This window comes from Phocoena sinus, chromosome 10 (genome assembly GCF_008692025.1).
Source record: "Phocoena sinus isolate mPhoSin1 chromosome 10, mPhoSin1.pri, whole genome shotgun sequence".
NCBI lineage: Eukaryota > Metazoa > Chordata > Mammalia > Artiodactyla > Phocoenidae > Phocoena > Phocoena sinus.
The window spans coordinates 99,018,368-99,040,272 of NC_045772.1; the positions used below are offsets into that span (position 1 = coordinate 99,018,368).

At 42.2% G+C, this 21,905-nt stretch overlaps 1 protein-coding gene across 1 annotated transcript in view; it reads left to right on the forward strand.

Annotated features, from left to right (window-relative positions):
• Nucleotides 1-21,905, forward strand: part of PARP11 (poly(ADP-ribose) polymerase family member 11) — a 36,084-nt gene that overhangs the window by 4,161 nt on the left and 10,018 nt on the right. Inside the window, exons 2-6 of the mRNA XM_032645031.1 lie at nucleotides 13,358-13,486; nucleotides 14,323-14,443; nucleotides 16,774-16,849; nucleotides 19,918-19,990; nucleotides 20,070-20,200. Coding sequence (XP_032500922.1) covers nucleotides 13,358-13,486; nucleotides 14,323-14,443; nucleotides 16,774-16,849; nucleotides 19,918-19,990; nucleotides 20,070-20,200 — 530 coding nt within the window. The remainder of the gene's footprint in view (nucleotides 1-13,357; nucleotides 13,487-14,322; nucleotides 14,444-16,773; nucleotides 16,850-19,917; nucleotides 19,991-20,069; nucleotides 20,201-21,905) is intronic.

Consider the following 21,905-nt stretch of genomic DNA (forward strand, 5'->3'; position numbering starts at 1 on the left):
TGTGGGAAGGGCAGAGGAAGCAGCATGGCCAAAGGCCACGGAAGTGAGAGAGAGAATGGCCGCTACAGCTTGGATGGAGGAGTGACGTGGACAAAGCGCATGTCCTGTGGTCGTCTCGGTGAGGACATCGCGAGAGGAGGGTGGGGCGCTGCGAGGACAGCAGCTGGCATCTGTGGGACATCCTGGCTGAGGAGGCAGCATATGCTATAGACGTACCTTCGGGCTGGAGGGGGACAGAGGTAGGATGTGTTCCTGGCAGTGAAAGTTCTAGAGAATGTAGTGTCTATGAAGGTGTGTTCTCAGGGTCAGCGTACGCTCACAGGTTCATAACCGACAGCTTCATCTTCGTGGCATTCTTTGTAATTGTTCTAGCAGTGGGTTGGGCTGAGCTGACAGAGGAGTGTCGCGTGCCAGTGTTTGGCGGCTGGGGGCAGTCTAAATAGCGCATGGGGTCTTCCAGTACCTCTGAGGTGGGGATTTATAAATGATGGTTCTCTTTTTTAGTGATGAGACTAAGGCTCAAAGTTGGTGCACTTTCTGAATGAGGGCAGCCAGGTTCTAAACCCAGAACTTTCTGGCTCCAGAACAGGTACTCTTCCCAGTCCAACTTAGGATCTGGGCTTTAAAGTGAGTAGAAAAGACCCTGTGGGAGAGTCTCACAGGGACTCAGAGCTAAAGGAAGGGTTCTCGAACTGCAGGAAACCTTGACGTTTCTGGAACACCAGCTCCTGTGCGCCTGGACCTTTGCTAGTGACGCAGCCCATGAGCAGGAGAGAAGTACTGTGGCCTCTTCCCAGGGTTGGCACGGCAGATGCTGCACAGGCTAAGGAATGAGTCTAATAGTTTTTGATATCAGGGGAGAAAACAGAGTTTGGGAAGCAGGCTGGAGGCACGTGTTTGTGGTCGAGGCCTGAGGGATGGGGTGAGGCAGTTTGCCCATTGTGACCCACCTGGTCTGATGCTCAAGCAGGGTGCCGAGGTCTTTGGCTCATGCAGCTCCCCCTCTAAGAGTTAGGCCTGCTTTGGAAATAATGTCTCAGGGGGCAATACAATACTCATGTATTTATTTAGCACCTACTATAAGCCAGTCAGCTCTAAATCCCAGGGTTTACAGTGGTGAGCAGAACAGAACAGGCCCAGCCCACACTGATTTGCAGTCTGTGCAGGGTGGCGACACCTGTTAAGCCGATAATCACACAGTACCACTGAGCTCCAATTGTAGTAGAAGCTCTGAAAGAAAAAGTACCGTGACATGTAATAGGAGGAGCTAGTGCTGGACTTGGAGATCAGCTCAGGCCACCCAGTGAAAGTTACTTCTACAGAGATCTGAAGGATTGAGCAAGAGTTAGCCACGGAAAGGCTGGGTGGGAGGCGGGGAGGGCTGTTCAGACAGCCGAGACAGCCTGAGCAAAGGCCCCGGGGCAGAAAGGAGCTTGTGAGAGAAGCCTGCGTGCCTGGAATGCGGTGAACCAGGAGTTAGGGCCAGCAGGTAGGTAGGGACAAGCCGTGTGTGGCTTTGTGGTACATGTTTAGGATTTGAAATTTATCCTCGGAGGAGTGGGGGCCATCGAAGTGTTTCACACAGGAAGTGACATGAACATACTTGCGTTTTGAAAAAGATCATTCTGGCTGCTGTGTGGAACACGAGTTATTTATTAGAGAGTGTACGAGGCAGATGATGGCCTACCACCCATAACCGTGTCCGCGTCACCGGGAACTGGGAATGTGTTCGGTCCCAGAGCAAAGGGGAGTTAAGATTGCTGATCACCTGACTACTGACAGGGAGATTATCTTGGATTATCCAGGCTGGGTCCTTAAAAGTATCCATAGAAGATGCAGACAGAAGTGAGTTGATGTGAGGATAATCAAGAATACCAAGGGCGGTGGGGGAGGGATTGGGAGGTTGGGTTGACATATACACACTATTGATGCCATGTATAAAATAGATAACTAACGAGAACCTACTGTAGAGCACAGGGAACTCTCCTCGGTGCTCTGTGGTGACCTAAATGGGAAGGAAATCCGAAAAAGAGGGGATATATGTATATGTACAGCTGATTCACTTTGCTGTACAGCAGAAACTAACACAACATTGTAAAGCAACTCTAATCCAATAAAAATGAATTTAAAAAACAAACATACGCAAGGTTGCTGGCTTTGGAGATGAAGGGGACCACGAAGCAAGGAATGTGATAAGCTTCTAGAAGCTTCCCAAGGAATGTGATAAGCTTCTAGAAGCAGGAAAAGCCAAGGAAATAGATTCCTGCCCCCGCCCAGCCCCCCGCCGACAGCCTCCAGGCAGGAATCACTAGTTGGTTTTAGTCCGGTGAGTCCCACGTCAGACTTCAGCAGAGCTGTAAGGTAAGAAATTGTGCTCCTTTAAGCCACCAAGTTGGTGGTAATTTGTTCCAGCAGCGATTAAAAACTTAACACAGAGAGGGAGGGAGATGCAGGAGGCAGGAGATATGGGAACATGTATATGTATAGCTGATTCACTTTGTTATACAGCAGAAACACAGCATTGTAAAGCAATTATACTCCAATCAAGATGTAAAAACAAACAAACAAAATAGCAAAACGTACACAGAGAGCATCAGAAGGTCTGTTCGAAGACACTTAGGAACCTATAGTGTAGTCCGGGGTGAGGGTGCAGGGGACTTGGACTAAGCGGGAGAGAGACAGGAGTGGATCAACCCAGGCTGCACTTCGAGTGATGGAGGCTGGGTTCCTGGCCCAGGCAGCCGGGAAGAAGGACCATGTCCACTGAGATGGGGAGACTGGGAAAGGGGAAGATGTGGAGGGGACCAGGAGTTTGGTTTGGGGCTTCTGATAGGTTTAACGTGCCTGTGAGGCATTCAAGTAAAAAGTCAAAGGGGCAGTTGGATAAGTGAGTGGAGCTCAGAGGAGAAGGCCGGGCTAGAAATGGCTGTTTATGGCCTCAGCCTGTATAGACAGAAGGTGCTTAAAATCTTGGGAGCAAGTGAGATCCCTAGGACAGTGTTTCTCAAATTTTCAGCACCCATGCAGATCACCAATTTTAAACAATATTTTATTGTTTATTTTAATTTTATATTACGTATTTTAAAAATGAATAATGTTTTTATTGTTAAAAAGATGACATTTTTGCAGCCTCTTACAAAGTATCTAACTTGATAGGTAGCTTGAGATGTGGGTTAGACCCAGACACTTGAATTTTTTACCCTATATTTCTATTAAAATAGGAAATCCCATGCTGTAATTATAGATTGTCAAGATTTGCAACTAGCGTTTGCTGGCCCTGTTAGATGTTTTGGAATACCAAGATAAAACACAGACTGAGAAATTGTGGGAATTCTGGGGCTATACCTAGAGCTGTGGCAGTTGCCAACTTGATGCACTTATAATATTAAATAACTGTAGGGGTGGATGTTTCACCCAGCCGGAATGTTTGGAAGCAGGGAGTGAATGGATTCTGGGACTACTTCAGTCTCCGGAAGATATCTGTTCCTGTTTTCTTGTACCGTTGGCCGTGCTCTTTATACAGCCACAATAGTAAAGTCAGTCTCACTCTCTGATGAGTAAAGAAAACCATCAGATTCTGGGAAGAAACCACAGCCCAGCAACTGAGCAATTTGCAGCACATTTGCTGACTTGGAGAAATCTGGTATCTTACTCTCAGCGTTAAAATTGGGGGTATTTTGGCCTTGAAATAGTAGGTTCCAGTTGTTTATGTTGCTGACTCTATTTCAGCATCTACTCCAGTAGGCCTCTGGAAATCAAGAATGACCATTGGTATTATTAGCATCATGAAGAAACGTTTTTCTCTCATCCCTCCTTTCAGAAACCCTTGTCAGCACTTCTGTCCTTGACAGCTAGTAAACTTAGGTGGGAAGAGTAATCTTGCACACACTGCCGTTGCTTTCCTCAGCATCCGAGAGCACATGCTCTGAGTTGCCAAGATTTGCTCGTATTCGGTTTTCACTGTTTCCTTCCACACTCGGTTACAATCAGGAGGCACGTTGGTGCCTTCTGACTGGCCCAGACGTTTAAAACATCTTTTAGGAACCCAGCCGCACCTTTCCTTGCTATTCGTATAGCTCATGCTCTGTCAGTTTTGAATGGATTGCACCTTTTTCAGCCCGTGTCACACCTCACAGAAATACCATCGCCTGAATGAAAACTGACTTCCCTTGTACCGTGAGCTTCCACCCACAAGCAGAACAAAAAGTTGTCGAGTATTTTTACCCCGTTACATACTACCTCTACTGCAAGAACAGATTTGTATTTTTGCTCCGGTAGTTTGTTCAGTTTTAAAACTAAACATGTTGAAACACTCAAGTGGTAATAATTGCTTTTCTATGTCGTGTGCCGTTGATAAGATGTGACTTCCAACAGTCATTTAATAAAGAAATTTTGTCAGTAGTTTATTTTTTTTCGTTACAACAATTAAATTGGGCATTCAATTTGGATTGACAGCTTCTCAGCAATATTCAGATTTTTACTGGTTTTAGCTGGGTGATGCCCCTTTAGTCTTGGTCCTTTCTCTATCATTATCAACAAAGCAAATTGACTTGGGGCTCTGTTAGAAGATTATGTGAAAATTTATTTGGTTTTACACCATTGTATTTGCTGAACACTAGCCGATATGAACTCAGTAACAGACTGAACATATTGAGATGCTATGAAAATAAAAGGATTTTTGTGAAAATTGTAATTAATCTTACATTTCAGCTTTGCAAACTGTATGTGATCAAATTTCATTACTTTTTTTGTGTGAAAAATGCCTTTGAACTACTTCCTAATTCTTGAGGACCATGTTTTAAAGATGCCGAGAAAGACAAAAAAGGGCCAAGACTGAGCTCCAGTAACCTACAAGTTATAGGCTGAACCGAAGTAAAGTTGCAGAGGATTGAGAGTTTGTGGCCAGAAACCTAAGATGATCTGGAGAGAGTGATTTCATGGAAACCAAGAAAAAAGTTAATACAGGACAGTGGGTAAACTGTGAAATGTTACTGAGAGGTCAAATAAGACAAGGTCTGATAAAAGTGCATGGGATTTGGTAACTTGAAGCTCATTGGAGATCCTAGCACGTGCCTCCTTGTGTGTGTGTGTGTGTGTGAGAGAGAGAGAGAGAGAGAGACAGAGAGAGAGACGGTGGTGGGAGATATTAGCCCAGAAGCTAGAAAAGCTAAATTAGAGTGGGTTTTGGCATGCATGGAAAGTGAAGAAATAAACAGTGTTTGTAGACACACAAAGAGTTATAAGCCACCAAAGGAGATAAAGTGGAATCCTGAAAAGAAGGTATATGATAAGGGGAGCAAAGAACAGATGGGACAAAGCAAGATGATAAACTTAAACCTAACCATATCAATAATCGTACCAAAATAAATGCTCTAAACACCCCAATTAGAAGGCAGATTGTCAGATTGGATTAGAAAGCAGGACCCAACTGTAAGTTGTCTACAAGAAACAGACAGTGAATGCAAAGACACAAGTAGGGGGACTTCCCTGGTGGTGCAGTGGTTAAGAATCCGCCTGCCAATGCAGGGGACATGGGTTCGAGCACTGGTCCGGGAAGATGCCACATGCCGCGGAGGAACTAAGCCTGTGCGCCACAACTACTGAGCCTGCACTCTGTAGCCCACGAGCCACAACTACTGAGCCCGCGTGCCTCAACTACTGGAGCCCGCGTACCTCGAGCCCGTGCTCCGCAACAAGAGAAGCCACTGCAATGAGAAGCCCGTGCACTGCAATGAAGAGTAGCCTCTGCTCCCCACAACTGGAGGAAGCCTGCGTGGGACAATGAAGACCCAATGCAGCCAAAAATAAATAACAGATAAAATAAATTATTTTTTTTTAAAAGTAGAATAAATCGAAAGAGATATACAGTGCTAACACTAGAGAGAAAGCTTGCGTGGTATGTTAATATTAAAGTAGGTTTTTAGAGATAATATTAGTGATAAAGAATGTCATTTCCTAATGATAAAGAGGTCTGTTAATCAGTAACAATCCTGAACATTTATACACCTAATAATAGAGTGTCAAGATACATGAAACAAAACTAATAGAGCTGTAAGGAGAAATAGGCAAATCCCATTATAGTTGGAGATTTTAATACCCCTCTCTGAATAATTGATAGAATTAGTAGGTAGAAATAAGCAAGGATGTAGAAGACTTGAACATCATCAACCAACTTGACCTAATTAATATTTATAGACCAGTACACCAGCAACAGCTGAGTACACATTTTTTTCAACTACACAGAGAATATTTAACAAGATAGACCGTATTCTGGGCTATAAAAGGAGTCCCAATACATTTAAAAGAATTCAGGTCTTATAAAGTACACTATCTGATTAAAATGGAATTAAATTAGAATTCAATAAAAGAAAGATCTGTAAAATCCTCGAGTATTGGTAAATATCACGCTCTAAAATAACCCATTGATGAAAGGAATAAAAAGGGAAAATAGAACATATGAAAGCATATCAAATTTGTGGTGTGCTGCTACAACAGTTCTTGGAAGGAAATTTATAGCTGTACTGATGCTTATGTCAAAAAAATGTCACAAATCAATGACCACAGCTTCCTCCTTAAGAAATGAGAGAAGAGCAAGTTAAGCTCAAGCAGGAGAAAAGAAGTAAAGTTTAGAGTGCAAAGCACTAAAGTGGAAACAACAGAGAAAATGAAACCAAAAGGAAAGAGGGGATACAAATGACCGATATTGAGAATGAGAGAGAGAATATCACTACATGGTCTACAAACGTTAAAGGATAATAATGGAATGTCATGAACAACTTAATGTCAGTCAGTGTGACAGCTGAGATGAAATGGCCATATTTTCTAAGACACAAACTACCAGAGCTCCCTCAAGAAGAAATAAATCACATGAATGGCCCAGTATCTACCAAAGAATTTAAATTTAAAGAAAAAACCTACCCACAAAGAAAACACTAGGCCCAGTGGTTTCACTGGTGAATTCTAACAAACATTTAAGGAAGAAATAATACCATTCTGCACAAACTTTCAGAATATAGAAACGAAGACAATACTTCACACCTCACTCTATGAAACTGGCATTACCCTAACTCCAAAACCAGTCAAAGACATTATAAGACAACTACAGACCAATATCCCTAATGAACATAGATGTAAAAATTTGCAAAATTTTTGCAAATCAAACCTAACAGTATATAAGAAGGTTAATGCATCATTATCAAATGATGTTTATCCCCAAAATACAAGGTTTGTTTTAATATTTGAACAGCATCAGTGTAACTCATTATATAAGCAAACTAAAATGAAAAACTGTGATTATTTCAATGCATGCAGAAAAAACATTTGACAAAATCCAGTATCTATTCCTGATAACAGACCCTCAGCAACCTTGGACAAGAAGAGAACTTGTTCAGCCTGATATGGGGTGTGCAGAAAAGGTTAACTCAGCAGGCCTGGGTTGCTCAAACCTTGCACGTTCTCCAGAAAGGCCTGTTTCCATGACTGTCCTTTGCCTAGCTCCAGAGAACTGAACTCCTGGAATGGTTTGTCTCATGAGTGTATCTGCATGCCTGAGAACTTCAGCCATGCTCCACCAGTCTGTCCAGAAAGTTTATACTAGCAGTGTGATTTATGGTGAGTTCCTTCCCTCTGGAGATCTGGAACTTCAGCAGCTGAGGACATTCACACAGGCGCTATAGGCTTACATGACCAACTCCCAATAGAAACCCTGGACACCTAGGCTCAGGTGAACACCCCTGATAGGCAACACTTTGCAGTTGTCACACATGGTTGCTGGGAGAATTAAGTGTGTCCTGTGGGACTCCACTGGGAGGGGCCGCTTGTACATGGTTTCCTCTGGACTTCATCCCACCTACTTTTCCCCCTGTGTTTATTTCACTTTGTATACTTTTACTGTAATAAACTGTAACCATGAGTAGAACAATTTCTGAGTTCTCTTATGAACTAGAGAGTGGTCTTGGGGACCTCTGACACAAGGGGCATCTGCAAAATACCTGTATCTAATATCAAACTTAGTAGTCAAAGGCCAAATGCTTCCCCACTAAGATCAGGAACAAGGAAATAATGCCTGTTCTTTATTCAGCATTGTACTGGTGATTACAACCAGTGCAGTAAGGCATGAAAAAAAAAATAACAGGCAATCTATATGCTAGAAGAAGGAAGTAAAGCTAGCTAGCTAGCTATCTAATGCCTGTAGAAAATCTGATGGAGTGTCCAAAAATCTCCTAGAACTAATAAGTGAGTTTAGTAAGGTTGCTGGATACAGGAACCATATCCAGAAATCAGTGTATCACTATGTAGTAGCAACATTCAATCAGAAATTGAAATTGAAAATGCAATTCGATTTGCAATAGTATCAAAAATATGAAATACTTAGTCGTGAATCTTGCATAAGTGATATGCAGGACTGTACACTGAGAACCATAAAACATTGAAACAGTTAAATAAGACCTAAACAAGTCAAGAGATGCACCTCATTCATGGGTTGGAGCACTCCATATTGTTGCGATGCCAGTTCTTCCAGATAGGTCGCTATGCAATCCCAATCAAAATTGAAAAGATCTAACCAAAGCAGTTCTGAAAAAGAAGAAGAAATTCGGAGTGCTAACACTACAGTGTAGTATTGGTATCAAGGTAGAGAAAATGTTGATTAGAACAGAATAGAGGGTCCAGAAATAGGCCCACAAACCAACAGACAACTGATTTTCTATAAAAGTAAGACTCAGTGGAGAAAGGATAGTTCACTCAGTGTTTGGTCAGAGGTTATGCTTAACCCCCTTGTGCCAGTGAGGCTACCCCCCTGTGTTGATGGATCTGTGTGCAGCCTTGGGAATGCTGTCATGTCTGCCCCGTGACCTGCTCTGACCGCTCCTGGGTAGATGCAGCCTAGAGCTTGTGCACAGCCTTCCCGACTCCCACCGTTGACTATAATCCCAGGAGGGCTTTCTTGGCTGTCCCTGGTTCTCTATTAAATTTCTGCCTACTGTGCCCTTCTGCTTGTATCAGAGCTCCGGGCCTCTCCTTAATTGTTTTTCATCAAAGGTTTCCATTTTTTTCGATAATGCTCTTAGACGTGAGGTTCTCTATACTCGGTTACACGTAGAATTAGTCCCCTCAGGCAGAGTCATGGATCTCTTTGTCCTTAGGATGTGCTTTTCCTCCTGCAGTAGAACCCCTGTGTCACTGGAGCTGGAGTTGGGAGCCCACTCTTCCCAGAGTGACACCCTGGGCGGGAGGGGTGGTGGCAGCCCCTGGTCTACTTGACTTAGCCCTCCTGCCATGAAACCACTACCCTAGAAACCACCCTGTACCTGGGTGGGAGCAATCAGGGCCCAGCATTCACAGCTGGCTCGGCTTGGACTGGAGCTTCCACCAAATGAGTGGGGACCGGGTAGAGGAAAGGAGATCGGTCCTCTGTGTTGCCTGCCCAGAGTAGACCTTCTGCACTTGTGGGCAGCCTGACCCTTCCAGGGTCAGGAGGGAAAGGGAGCCCCTGTCTTCTCGTCTGCAGCACTGAGCGGGTGGGGTGGGGAGTGGTGGACCAGATCTTGCCCCAAATGCCTGTTCTGGAGATTTAGTCGATTTTCTTGAATAAATATTTCTCTATTTGCTAGATGATCTTAAGACAGTTTCCAGAGACGTTAAATGTTGTTGTTCTTTTAAATAATGCCCACCAGTTAAAATGCAGTTTTGCTGGGGAGCGGCCCACTGCACTCCTTACTCTGTCATTCCAAAAGTTCCACCCTGTTTGTAAGCTTTCAGTATCCAGTTTTGGACCTTCTTCCTATAAGAGACAAGGAAGTTTGCATTACAACTATGATTTCCTCAAGGTGTTACGTTTATCCTAACAAAATAAATTATATTCTGTTTATTTTAATAAACTCATCAGAAAGGTTTTAACCAATCTGGAAGGTGGCATTATTTTTCTCCCATAGAGCAGGATTTTGATTTTAAGCCCATCTTCCACCCGGCCTTTCAATTTGATGATCCAGATTGATTGCTCCCAGGCTCCATAAATATTCCGGTTGGAATAGCTAGCATTGTAGACAGGTTCCACCAGCATACCCATTGCACTGGAAAATTTACAAAACGCTTTTCCAATTTATACTAGCTTTTTTGTCCTTAGCCTGAAGTGCAGGAATTATCATCGTCTGCCAATTAAAAACCAGAAAAGCATGGCAGATTATGGTGTCGTGGCTGATCTAATTCATTCCACTAACATTCGTTCACTGCCTTTTCCCTGGTGGACACCTGGCGCACACTCTCTTTGTTGCCTGTAAATGTATTCTATGCTAGATCCATTACTACTCTGGTTACAGTATTTTAAAGTTATGTGTTGAAGCTTGACTTAACTCTTTGAGCCTAATTATACAGAATAGCCATTCCTTTGGAGGATGAACTTGTAGAAAACCATGAGTCAGTCTTATGAACTGAGTCTGAGTCTTTGGAAAGAAAGCCATAACATCTGTGAAGCAAAGCAGTCACATTCAGCTTTGGCCCCAGAGGAAAGAAGGAACAACTGTCCACCTAGGAAAACGAGGCAGGGGACCGACAACTTAGGGAAGAGCTGACGGTCCGGAGGCCTCGGGTGTTTCTAGAATCTTCTTTGAACTGCCAGCTCCATGACTCTAGACACATAATTGTATCTTCTCTGCTTTGTTTTATTTCCCTAAAGTTAATTGGAGAATGACTTCTCCTGTGCTTTGGGTTGTAGAGGAAAAAATTAGTGTAAACTGACAAGGAATTCTATAAAATTTGAAGCACTTCAGGGCAGTGGTAGCTGTCTGTGGTGCTGCCCTCTCCGCATAGGGATGAATATGAGATGAGTCTGTCCTACCCACCTCCCCCTGCGAGAGCTGCTTATGACAGGACGCTCTGAAAGGACTTTTGTGAAACACGTCCACTTGTGACCTGGCTCACGGCGTGGTCTTGGGAACAGCGTGACGTAGCAAAGCACACATGTTGCATGTATGCTGTGTAAAGGGGGCTTTCCTATTTCCCATTCCCTTTTCTCCTAGGTGGAACTCATAAGCCATATATTTATCTTAACTGTTTCCTTGAATCTCATCCTTCCAAAGTTTTCTGGTTATTTTCAGAAGAAAAATAAATTTAAGTCACTCTCGCTTTCTTTGTCTCAGTAAAATGAGCAAATTATGTGAACAATAAGTAATAGAAGGAAGAGCAGGTGTTGTGAACAGTTAACCTACACAACTGATCTTAAATTTTAAATCACTGCCTTTTTTATTGGGTTAAAATAGATAAGGTAAATAGTGGGCCCCAAATCTGCAGCTCTTGCTCCTAGGGTGTTCTGGTTTTCATTTCTTAGTGGCCAATCCACTTTAAAACATGAAGGAAAAATCCCGAACATAATCACAGAGCATCCCTTGGAGAGAGTTTCCAAACGTGAATGAGAAAATAACAAGTCCCATTCCCTGAGCTCAGGTACTGTGCCTGGTACTTCACTGCAGTACCGAGCATCACCTCTCCCAGCAGCCCCGGGAGGAAGGAGCCTTTCATCTAGGTTCTGTGAGGAGGAAGCTGTGGCCTTAACAAGGCCATGGAAGCTTATCCCAGGTTACACCACTTCTGTACACTTTAAACAATGAAATTTAAAGCAAATATTTTCCAAATTACCCAAGTATAGTACATATTCTTTGTTAAAAAAAAAACAGAGATGTAGGAAATCACATTTTTAACAAATCAGCAGAAACCATGTAAGTTTATATGTGTGTATATGATGAAACGCGCACACACGCACGCACGCACACACGCACGCAGAGAGAGAGCAAAGCCTGACAGTGGCACAGTAAAGCAAACAGTACTGATTAACCTGGCGAAGGAAGGCGAGAGGCGCCAGGAATGGAGGTGATAGTCAAAAAGAGTCTAGCTTTATCTTAAAGGTTCTGGTGTTTTGCAAGGAGAGATTTTCATGTATCAGCTGTGCAAATTTAAATTAATAATTTAAAAACCCTTAAAGAGTGAGGACAGAAAGCCGCATTCCAGATAAAGTTGAATCTTTGACTAACTTCTTCGTCCCTTTTCTGATGGCCTTTTCTTCATCACAGTCTCCACCCAAGAATGTTTAAAACTTTTCAAAGATAATGTGTACATAATATAGGCAAGATCATAAAGTCATTGATAAGGAAGTATAAGGTAGTATTCTGTGGTGCTTACATGGACAGACCCTGGATCCAGACTGCCCGGCTTTGAATCCTGGCTTCCACGTTGTGTGACCTCCTCATTTATAAATTTGAGGTATTAATAGTACATATCTTAAAGGGTTGTTGTGAGGCCCAAATGACTTATTATTTGTGCAGTACTGAGGACAGCACCTGGCACATAGTAAGAGCCCTATAAGGATTACTATTATTATGATCCTAATATTCAGGAAAAACTATGATAAATGTTTATGTATCCATCCAGACTTTTTCTGTGTGTATGTACATATGCGTATACCCACATCTATATTTCATGTGGGTAAATATAGATGTATTTTTTATTAAAATCGGATCATACTATTTCTATTTATCGTAACATTCTTTGTACTCAACACTATATGTTATAAACATCTTTCTGTGCCACTAAATGAAATATGAGTATTTATTTGGCCACGCCGAGCAGCTTGCAGGATCTTAGTTCCCCAACAAGGGATTGAACCCAGGCCCCGGCGGTGAAAGCGCTGAGTCCTAACCCCTGGGCCGCCAGGGAATTCCCAAAATATGAATATTTAAAACAAAAATCAGTTGTATTTGGTCTTAACTAGTTGTGATAGTGGATCCTTTTGACCAAATATGTGAACATTTGATAAGACAGAAATTTCTTGGCATTAAACTGAGAATCTGGAGTGCTCATAGGTGTTGATACAGCTTGCTTAAGTGGTTGCGTGGACATTGATATATCCACCTAAGTGTCTGATTGTTTGTCTTATTTGTTAAGTGTGAGGATATTCAACATTTTTTAAAATAAAGACCAGATTTTTTAATCAGATCGTGGACAGTTTAAACAAAAAATTAAATTTGTGGTTTATTTCATAATCCCAAACTGAATCTTTCCTTTTTCTTTCTAAACAGTCCACTATGGAATTTTTCCTATAAGCAATTAACCCAAAAGACCCAAATCGTTTCTGTAGCAGTTGCTGCTAAAAAACTGGAATGTTAAGGCCCATGTCCAAGAAAGATGTGCAGATGTGATAATTTAACATTTTAAAATGTTTATCTTCAGAGCCAGTATGCGAGATAGAATGCTATTTGTCAACATCACTGTTGGAATACAGCTCTTTGTGAGAAGAAAAATGATATGTGAAAAGCACACTGGTTATTAAAAGAACGATTTCTTCCTCTCCCTCTTCCCGGCACTTCAGGAGATGTTTCACAGAACAGAAGAATTCTTATCCAAGACTGCAAACAGCGAGACAGATGAGATGGACACGTCGGACACGCAGTGGGGCTGGTTTTACCTGGCAGAGTGCGGGAAGTGGCACATGTTTCAGGTAGCTCCCCTCGGGCGGAGCAGGCGGGGTTTAGACTCACCGAGCACCGTTGTGCTGGTGTGAAAAGGGAGTCCGGGCGGCACCTGAAAGAAGTCAAACCTCAGGGAAGTCAGAGGGTGGAACGAAAAGAAAAATCAGAAATTCTTCTGGTCCTTTTCCTTTCCCCAGGTTTTCACAGTGTTTACTTAGAAGAAACGGTGTGTGTTTTCTGTGTGTCCAGAGTGCAAGCGTGACTGAGGGGTACGTGGTCTCGGCACATGGGAGCAAGGCCAGGCCTGCTTTGGTGGACAAAGGGAAGGGGAAGCGACCAAGCCGGTCTTAAACGCCTCTGTGCTCCTGGTGTTAGGTTAGAGGGTGTAGAGATGTCTTTTCCTCCAGCCTCACAGCGACCCGAAAGCAGATGCTAGCACTCCGTCTTACAGCCAAAGACGGTGCAACTCAGAAAAGTTACTGTAATTGGTCTTGAGTCACACAGCTCGTTAGCGGTTAAGCTGAGCTTGTGGATTTTTTTTTTTTTTTTTTTTGCTTACAAGGCTACTTAAAGAAGATTTGATTTGAGCCACTTAAGATGTGTAATTTTGGCAATAATTTGGAAACACTGTAATACTTTGGGAAAAGTCCTTATAACCAGTTACCGAAGTTTCTTTGCTGGAAATCCTTAAGCCATTTTCCATATGCTGTCTTAGCTGTGATTCTCCCCGTGTATTGGGAACTAGAACAGGTGATTAGTAAGTTTCCTCTGTCCCTCCACTCTGTCTCCGTCCCCCATTACTGCCTTTGTGGCCAAGCCATTCCTGTGAACAGCTGGTAAATGAACTTTCTGGTTTGTCTTAAAGCCGGATACCAACATTCAGTGTTCAGTTAGCAGTGAAGATATCGAAAAAAGCTTCAAAACAAACCCTTGTGGCTCCATTTCTTTTACTACTTCCAAATTCAGCTACAAGATAGACTTTGCAGGTATGTTTTTTTCCCTAATAGTTGTGTGTTCTTAGTATGTTGATATGGTGAAATCTGCAGTTCTGAAAATCAGGATTAGTTGACATACTTGCAAACAACAGAGTAAATCCTTTTTGTAACACATAAAAATACCTGTAAAAAAATTCAACATTTAAAATCTTTTTGAGCAACATTGCCTTTTATAAAGGTTATTTATATGCTTATAGATACTAACATGTATGGAGACTGTCATGTATTTTCCTTAATGCTTCTCTTCTAAGGAACACAAAACACCTCTAAGCCATTGTTTTATTCATCATCCTCTCAGCTTTTTGAAATAGGTAGGATCAGTCAGATTTTAAGGATCAATCAGAGAGGTTACACGCAGAGTCATAGGTAGCTGGATTGAGTTTTAAGGCCACAGTTCAGCTGAATGACCCATCTCTTGGTGTCTCTCCTAGAAAACTACTCTTCAGTGGACATTGCCTCCTGCCACTTTCTGGTTTTGTTGGCTCTTTCACAGATTAACCAGCTAATCTGGAAATCAGCCCCGCTTTATATTGCATCCATGATACATGGGCGTGTTTTTAGGGACCCCATGAGAAACCTGTTGGACTCACCCTGCAGTTTCAAGCTGCCGGCCTCAGCTGTTTACTGCTCAGAGGCAAACAGAATCTGGAGGGGGAGGCTTTCTTAACAAAAGCGCCTTTGGGCTGCCACACAGCTCAGGCCTCTAGATGTTCTTTCCTATTTTCTGTGAGTAGAGTCCTTATGACAGAGTCAGTGCTATACTGTGGTGAGGGAGGGTGTTGAAACCCTAGGAGATTCCCTTGGAGGATCCAAGGCCCAGTCATGCTGCAGGAGATTTGTCCACTAAGACACTGATGGAATCAGATCTCTAATGACTGTTGTGCCCCCAGAGTTAGTTTTTTTTTTTTTAAATCAAGAGTTAAAGCCATTAGATTCTTACTCCTGACTAAGCATAACATATTTTACGACGTTAGGCAAATAGGCTGCCTTTAAGGGGGCCCGACATTTGTCTCAGACGGAAGGTGTCAGCAGACACTTCAGTCTCGAGTACCCCTGTCAGTGTTGAAGCCCTACTGAGACATCGCAACGTGCAGACATCAAGCTTCACGCGGAGCACGGAGTTTGTCAGAGCTTTTGGTAGGTAGCCCAGCAAGCTGCATTTTCTGAAAGAATATTTTCTAGTAAGCTGTATATTTTGGAAGTTTTCTCTCAGACGGTGCAGTTTATTTAAGTCTTTATCAAAGAATTGGAGTCACACATAATAGCGCCAGCTCCCGCTCCTCTGTGTGTTGACACTGTTTCAGAGGCACAGGTACTAGCATTCCCCGTGTACCACTTGTAAAGTTAGCCCCCATGGTTCTGCCACAAGCCAGCTCGGCTTCTCTATAAAAATGGTGAAAAGCAAACTCAAAACGGGGTAGTATGAGAAGAACGCAACACAGGCTTCAGCGCATGTGCTGGGATGACCTTTCTTTTTCCCTGCGCGGTGGTCACGCCAGTGTGTGCAGAGCCTAGGAGAATACGGAAAGGGCAAACGCACTTCACACAGCATTGGCCTGGATGGGGAACGAACCCCTTTCTCTTGGAGTGGAATGATGCCAGTGAGACAAGGTAGACTGACGAGGATCTCACGTTAAGACTTAGCACCTAACTTTGTGGGAATGAAGAGGGGGACCTAGTAACTATTGCCACAGCTGAGGAACAGAGGAAAGAAGAAAATGATACTTTAGTTAGTTCATTAGTCTTTCATCACTAGAATCTTTCATACAAGTCTGTGTTGAGTCTAGCTAGGTTTTCTGTTTTTTTGGTTTAAGTGTACAATTTAAAGAGGAGGCAAGAAATGTACAAATTTTTGAAACTCTGTGAATTGTACATGTTTTATCATGGTAATGTATCTTTTTTACCCATTTCCAAAATTTTTGGAGAAACCAGAGTAACACTTTTCACTTAAGAAGCCAACCAGAAGATTCAGTACTGTAATTCCTTTCTCTTTCTAGTACTCTTAATTTTCCTAAGTTGAGAACTCTCCTATTTTCAAGTCAGTTTAACCCAAGTATGGTACAGAAAGGGATAGACCTTACATACTGAGCCGTGTATGAGGTTAGCTTCCTCCTGTGTGAGCTTAGATCAAGCAATGAAGCTGCTTTTTATGCCATGATAGACAGATGTTGGTCAAGTATCCCTAATATACTGTGCTTAGTAGCTACTCCCAAAGCTCCATGATTCCCTGACCATCATGTAGTGTGGCTAGAAATTTTCATGACAATTTATAGCACAGTGTGTTTCTGTGACTTATCTAACATCTTGGTCTTTTTGCACAGAAATGAAGCAGATGAATCTCACCACTGGAAAACAGCGCTTAATAAAAAGAGCCCCTTTTTCTATCAGTGCTTTCAGGTATTGTGGAGAGAATGGGGTGGAAAGCAAGAGTGGGCTTTTTCTCTCTCTTGTCTTCCTTAATATTTAACAGAGGAACAAATAAACTGAAAATGTTTCGGTAGGTTATTTTTAATAATCTTAATATCGATCTTTTCTCAACTGAATTTCACATTCATTGATGCAAGAGCAGTGTTGTTATTTTCTGCTGGCATTTCCTTTCCTGTTGCCCTTTTCATTTCCCCTTACATATTTGTATTTTTCAATTCTTTAGAGCACTTTGCATGGTAGTTACAAAATGCTTTATGCTCTCTGCTATAAATCCTTAACATAACCTACTGAGGTAAGTTTTAATTAGCTTGGAAAGACTCTCCCAGGACCATCCAGTTATTTGGGCCATAAATCCTAGGTAATTACCCACTTTGTCTTCACCTGCACTGAACCCCATTGGGCAGCTCCTAGAAGTAATTTCAAATCTGTAGTGACTAAAGGGGACCTGGGAAGATGGGGGTGCATGGGACAAGGGCACAGCCTCCTGCCCCCTGGATCTGGGTGGCGAGTCTTCCTTCTTCTGTCTCCTGCCGTCTATAGCCTGAAAAGAGAGTATAAATGCCAGAAGAGAATAAATATTTGTTATTCACATGAATGGAGTTGAAGGGCATGTCTCCTGTTTTCTGGAACGATTCTTCAATCAAGTATTGAAATTCCCGTTGTTCAAAGAATTTAAAATGAAACAGAAACAATGCTAGCATGTGAATTGTAGGAGATGCCCATTTGTTCCTTTCAAGGAGATATTTTGAAAGGATTAAAGATAGAAATTTTTAAAGTTTCTGTCAGTTAGCTTCTTGAGACTTTTGGCTTACATTTTAGGGTCATGATTTAAAAGTTACTCAAGTACTTATATAATGAATGCTCTAGTACTTCTGTGGAAGGGAGAGAATCTTACTTCCTTACCAGCTACATCACATCCTCATTCTTAAGCGTAAGCGTTTTAATAAAGGAATTACTTATCTTCAAAGGGTATGGAATCTGGGAGAAAAATGAGACATAATAATGGAAAATTGTTACTGTAGCTGTGTGTTATTATATCTGGTACCCTTTGGTGGGGAGAAGCACTTAATGGGGTCAAGCACTTTGTTCCCTCACAGACTATACAAGCCATAGAACAAGGATAGGAGAGGGAGAGAATTAGCGACAACAGAGGACAAAAAGCAAGATAATAAAAGAGGAAGAAGAGTTAGGTAGGATACAGCAGAGTGATGAAGATGAGGAGGTATTGATATACAAATGTTTATTTATTACAGGAATACATTGGGCATTTTTTGACATGCAAAGTGAATAGTACGTTTCCTATCGACAAGGAATTTATAATTAACAAAGGCTACAAACATTAAGCAAACAAACAAAAATATTTTCCATAGCTAAAAGATACATCAGGCAAAGTAAAAATACAAAGAAAACAAAGAAAACCTGGGAAACGTATTGTTACTCGGTATCACAGTCAAAGGGTTCACCTGTATAGTATTTGAAGTACGTTTTGGAATCTCTGAGTAGAAGACCAGCAACCCCTTAGAAGGATGAGAACAGAAGAATTCTTTGAAGAATTTGAACAGTTCATGCAACCTCACTCATACTAAGAGAAATACAAATTATACCAGATTATTTCTTACCATCAGATTGACAAAAATTCTCATGTTTGACAGCACACTCCTTTGGAGAGGTTGTTGGCAAATAGGCGTTCTCTCCATTTCTGGGGGAAATGCCAATGAGTGTAGCCTTCGAGGGGGGCACCTTGGCAGTTTCTGTCAAAATCAGGAACAAATATATTCTTTGACTCAGAAATGCCTTTTCAAAGATGTTATCCTAAAAATTGACACGTGGCCATGTACAGTGACAAAGGGACAGACTTGTTCTTTGCAGCATCCTTAACAGTAGCAAAGAGTTGAAAAATGTCATCAGTAGGGGACTTGTCATCAGTAGGGGTGGTATCCTTGCATATCAGCAGGTAAGAGAGCATCCATGCAACAGTGTCTGCCGTGTGCCAGGCTCTGTGCTAGGATGCTCTCTTACCCACTGATACGCAAGAATCTCTAAGAACATAGTCAGTGAAAAAAAAGAGCAGCTGCAAAAGACACGTGATTATGTTACCGTTCGTGTGTGCCGGAAAAAAAAGGCTTGTGTCAACCTAGAGAAGTTCTGGAAGAATACCCAAGAGACTAAAAGCAGTGATTACTTGGAATGGAGGCCAGAGGTGAGAAGTGAGAAGAGCAAGAGGTGAGAAGACCAAGGACTGGAGTGGGAGGGAAACCATCCACCCTTCACCTTTTTATACCTATTCATCTTTAAATCATACGATTGTGTGATCTTCCCAAAGTTAAAACGAGTTAAAACATACGCTAAAGATAGGCTTGAAACTTCTGAATGTCTTCCATAGCCTGCAGTCACCAGAAAGGATTCATATCAATATTATCAGCCACAGCCTTTTGCCATCCAGCTCGCCAAGATCATTGTCTCTTTCTGTGTTCGCGTCCAGTGGCTTACACATGGTGGATAACTTTACTGGCTTCTGCGCTGAGTGAGTTCATGTGGACCGTGCCGGGGCATAGTGGACAATAAAGAGAGAAAGGTTTTTAGGTTTGCGTTCGATCTTGAAGGATGTTGAGCGCGCGGCCGAGGGTTTTGGATGGTATTTAATAGGCAGTATACATCCGTTAAAGAGGTTTGTTTTTTTAATCAAGAATTTTTGATTTTCTTCTTGGAAATTCCTTTTCTTCACCTAAAATCTTCCTACATTTAAAAGAAATTCTGAAAAAATAAGAAAAGCAAGACCGAATCAAACGACTCTTTTTGAAATTTTAATGTTATGTAGGATTAGACGTTTCCCATCAGATTTCTTAATTCAGCCCCTAAAAAGCTGCACACGAGCGGATATTCAGTAAATATTTTAAAATAAAGAAACCAAGGACTACACTTAATTGCATTTGTCACAATAGCGCAGCATGGAAATTCAGCTTGGGAGAAAACGTCTAAGTCACTGACAGTGATTCTAATCAGCTTCTGATATTTTGTTTTGTCTTTTCTGTTTAAAGTTATATCTGTGAAAACGAGGCCATCCCCATGCCACTCCACTGGGAGAATGTGAATACCGACCTGCCCTACCAGGTGAGAGCAGCGCTGACCAGCTGCAGGTGGGAGAGATTGGAAAGGACCCCAGTAAAACTGTGCAAACTTCTCTTTCCAGCTAATTCCTTTGCACAGTCAAACACACGAATACAATGAAGTTGCTAGTCTCTTTGGGAAAACAGTGGATCGCAACAGAATTAAAAGAATTCAGAGAATTCAGAACCTAGACTTGTGGGAGTTCTTTTGCAGGTGAGACAGTTTCTACTCTGAACCCCCTCCTTGGCCTCTGAGACTTTTACAGTCTCAGAGACAGTGAAGCACAAATGTTTAATCGTATTCATTGTCAGTGGCACCACCACGTGAGCTGTGTAGACGCACTGTGCGTGTTTTGACCTGGTTTTTCAGCTCTCTTCCTCATCCTCAGGGAGAGCTGCTCTGTAAGCCAGCACCAGCATCCCGTGCGACACTGTCTGACAGCCTCTTCTGCACTGCTTTCAGAGGTTCGGGCTGGGCATCGTGGCTGAATCAGCATTACCAGGGGGTCTGGGGAGGTGTTTAGTTGTGTCACTATGACTTTGTTGGCTCAGACTTCCCAGCCTGTAAGTCATTTGCTCGTTTTTAGTTTTGAAGGACATTGTAAAACGTACCTTCAGATTCCCTACTTAGCCCAGAGTTTATGTTCTAGATTTGAAATCTCCATTCGTTACTCAATTTAGGTTGGAAATGACCCATTGGATTGCTTGGTGTGCACTTAACCTAAAAGTAAAGCCCATTACGAGAAACTTAACAGGTATTGTCCACGTGAACACATTGTGCTGTAGTTTTTTGAATAACATGATAATACAATGTAACGTAATAACAGTAATAAGCAGTACTTAAAATAAGTGATTTTCTGAAATACTTTCATTAAATCTGTGTTCAAGGTTTGACTTCTAATATTTTTTAATACAAGCATTTAACCTTTAGTCAGGAAAATTTCAAATAATAGAGTCTAATGTCATGAACCCTGTGTATCCATCATCCTGATTTAACATTTATCTCGATTTACCATCATAATCTATCTCCTCTTTTGCCATGTTATTGTTGTTGCTGAAGTATTTTAAAGCAAATCCCAGGCCTTAACTCATTTCATTCTCATATACTTGAAAATCAGGCTGACTTTTGTTTGGTGATAATATGCGGAATTCTTTGATGCTTCTGGTAGGTCAGTTCCTACAGCCTGAGTAAACTCCAGGTTTTATTCTCATAATAGTTTATATTATAAAATAAGGGTTTTCAGCTTGTATTCTTTGTAATTTTGAGTCTTTGGGCGCAGCCCACTTTTATTTCTGACAATACTGAGTTTAACTGAGTTTACGTTTTTTTGTTTGTTTGTTTTAATTTATTTTGGGCTGTGTTGGGTCTTCGTTTCTGTGCGAGGGCTTTCTCTAGTTGTGGCAAGCGGGGGCCACTCTTCATCGCAGTGCGCGGGCCTCTCACTGTCGCGGCCTTCTCTTGTTGCGGAGCACAGGCTCCAGACGCGCAGGCTCAGTAGCTGTGGTGCACGGGCTTAGTTGCTCCGTGGCATGTGGGATCTTCCCAGACCAGGGCTCGAACCCGTGTCCCCTGCATTGGCAGGCAGATTCTCAACCACTGCGCCACCAGGGAAGCCCTGAGTTTAGGTTTTATTCAGGGGATAATGGAGGATGGAAACCTCCGTCTTCTTTGATCTTATTCTCTCAGTGAATAAAGTAAGTTTTCCTAAAATGTTCTGATGAAGACTTAATTCCTTCTTCTTAATCGGGCCTCTGAGGTGGAATTCCTGTCAGTCTTCCTCGGAATTTGAGACCTCAATTAATTCCTAGTGGTAGAAATGTTCCAGCGAATCCCCAACACATCATATGCTAAGAATCTCAGTGGAGCTGTTTTTACTCTGTAGATGCCATTCATGATGTTATGTGAGGTCGGCCTATAG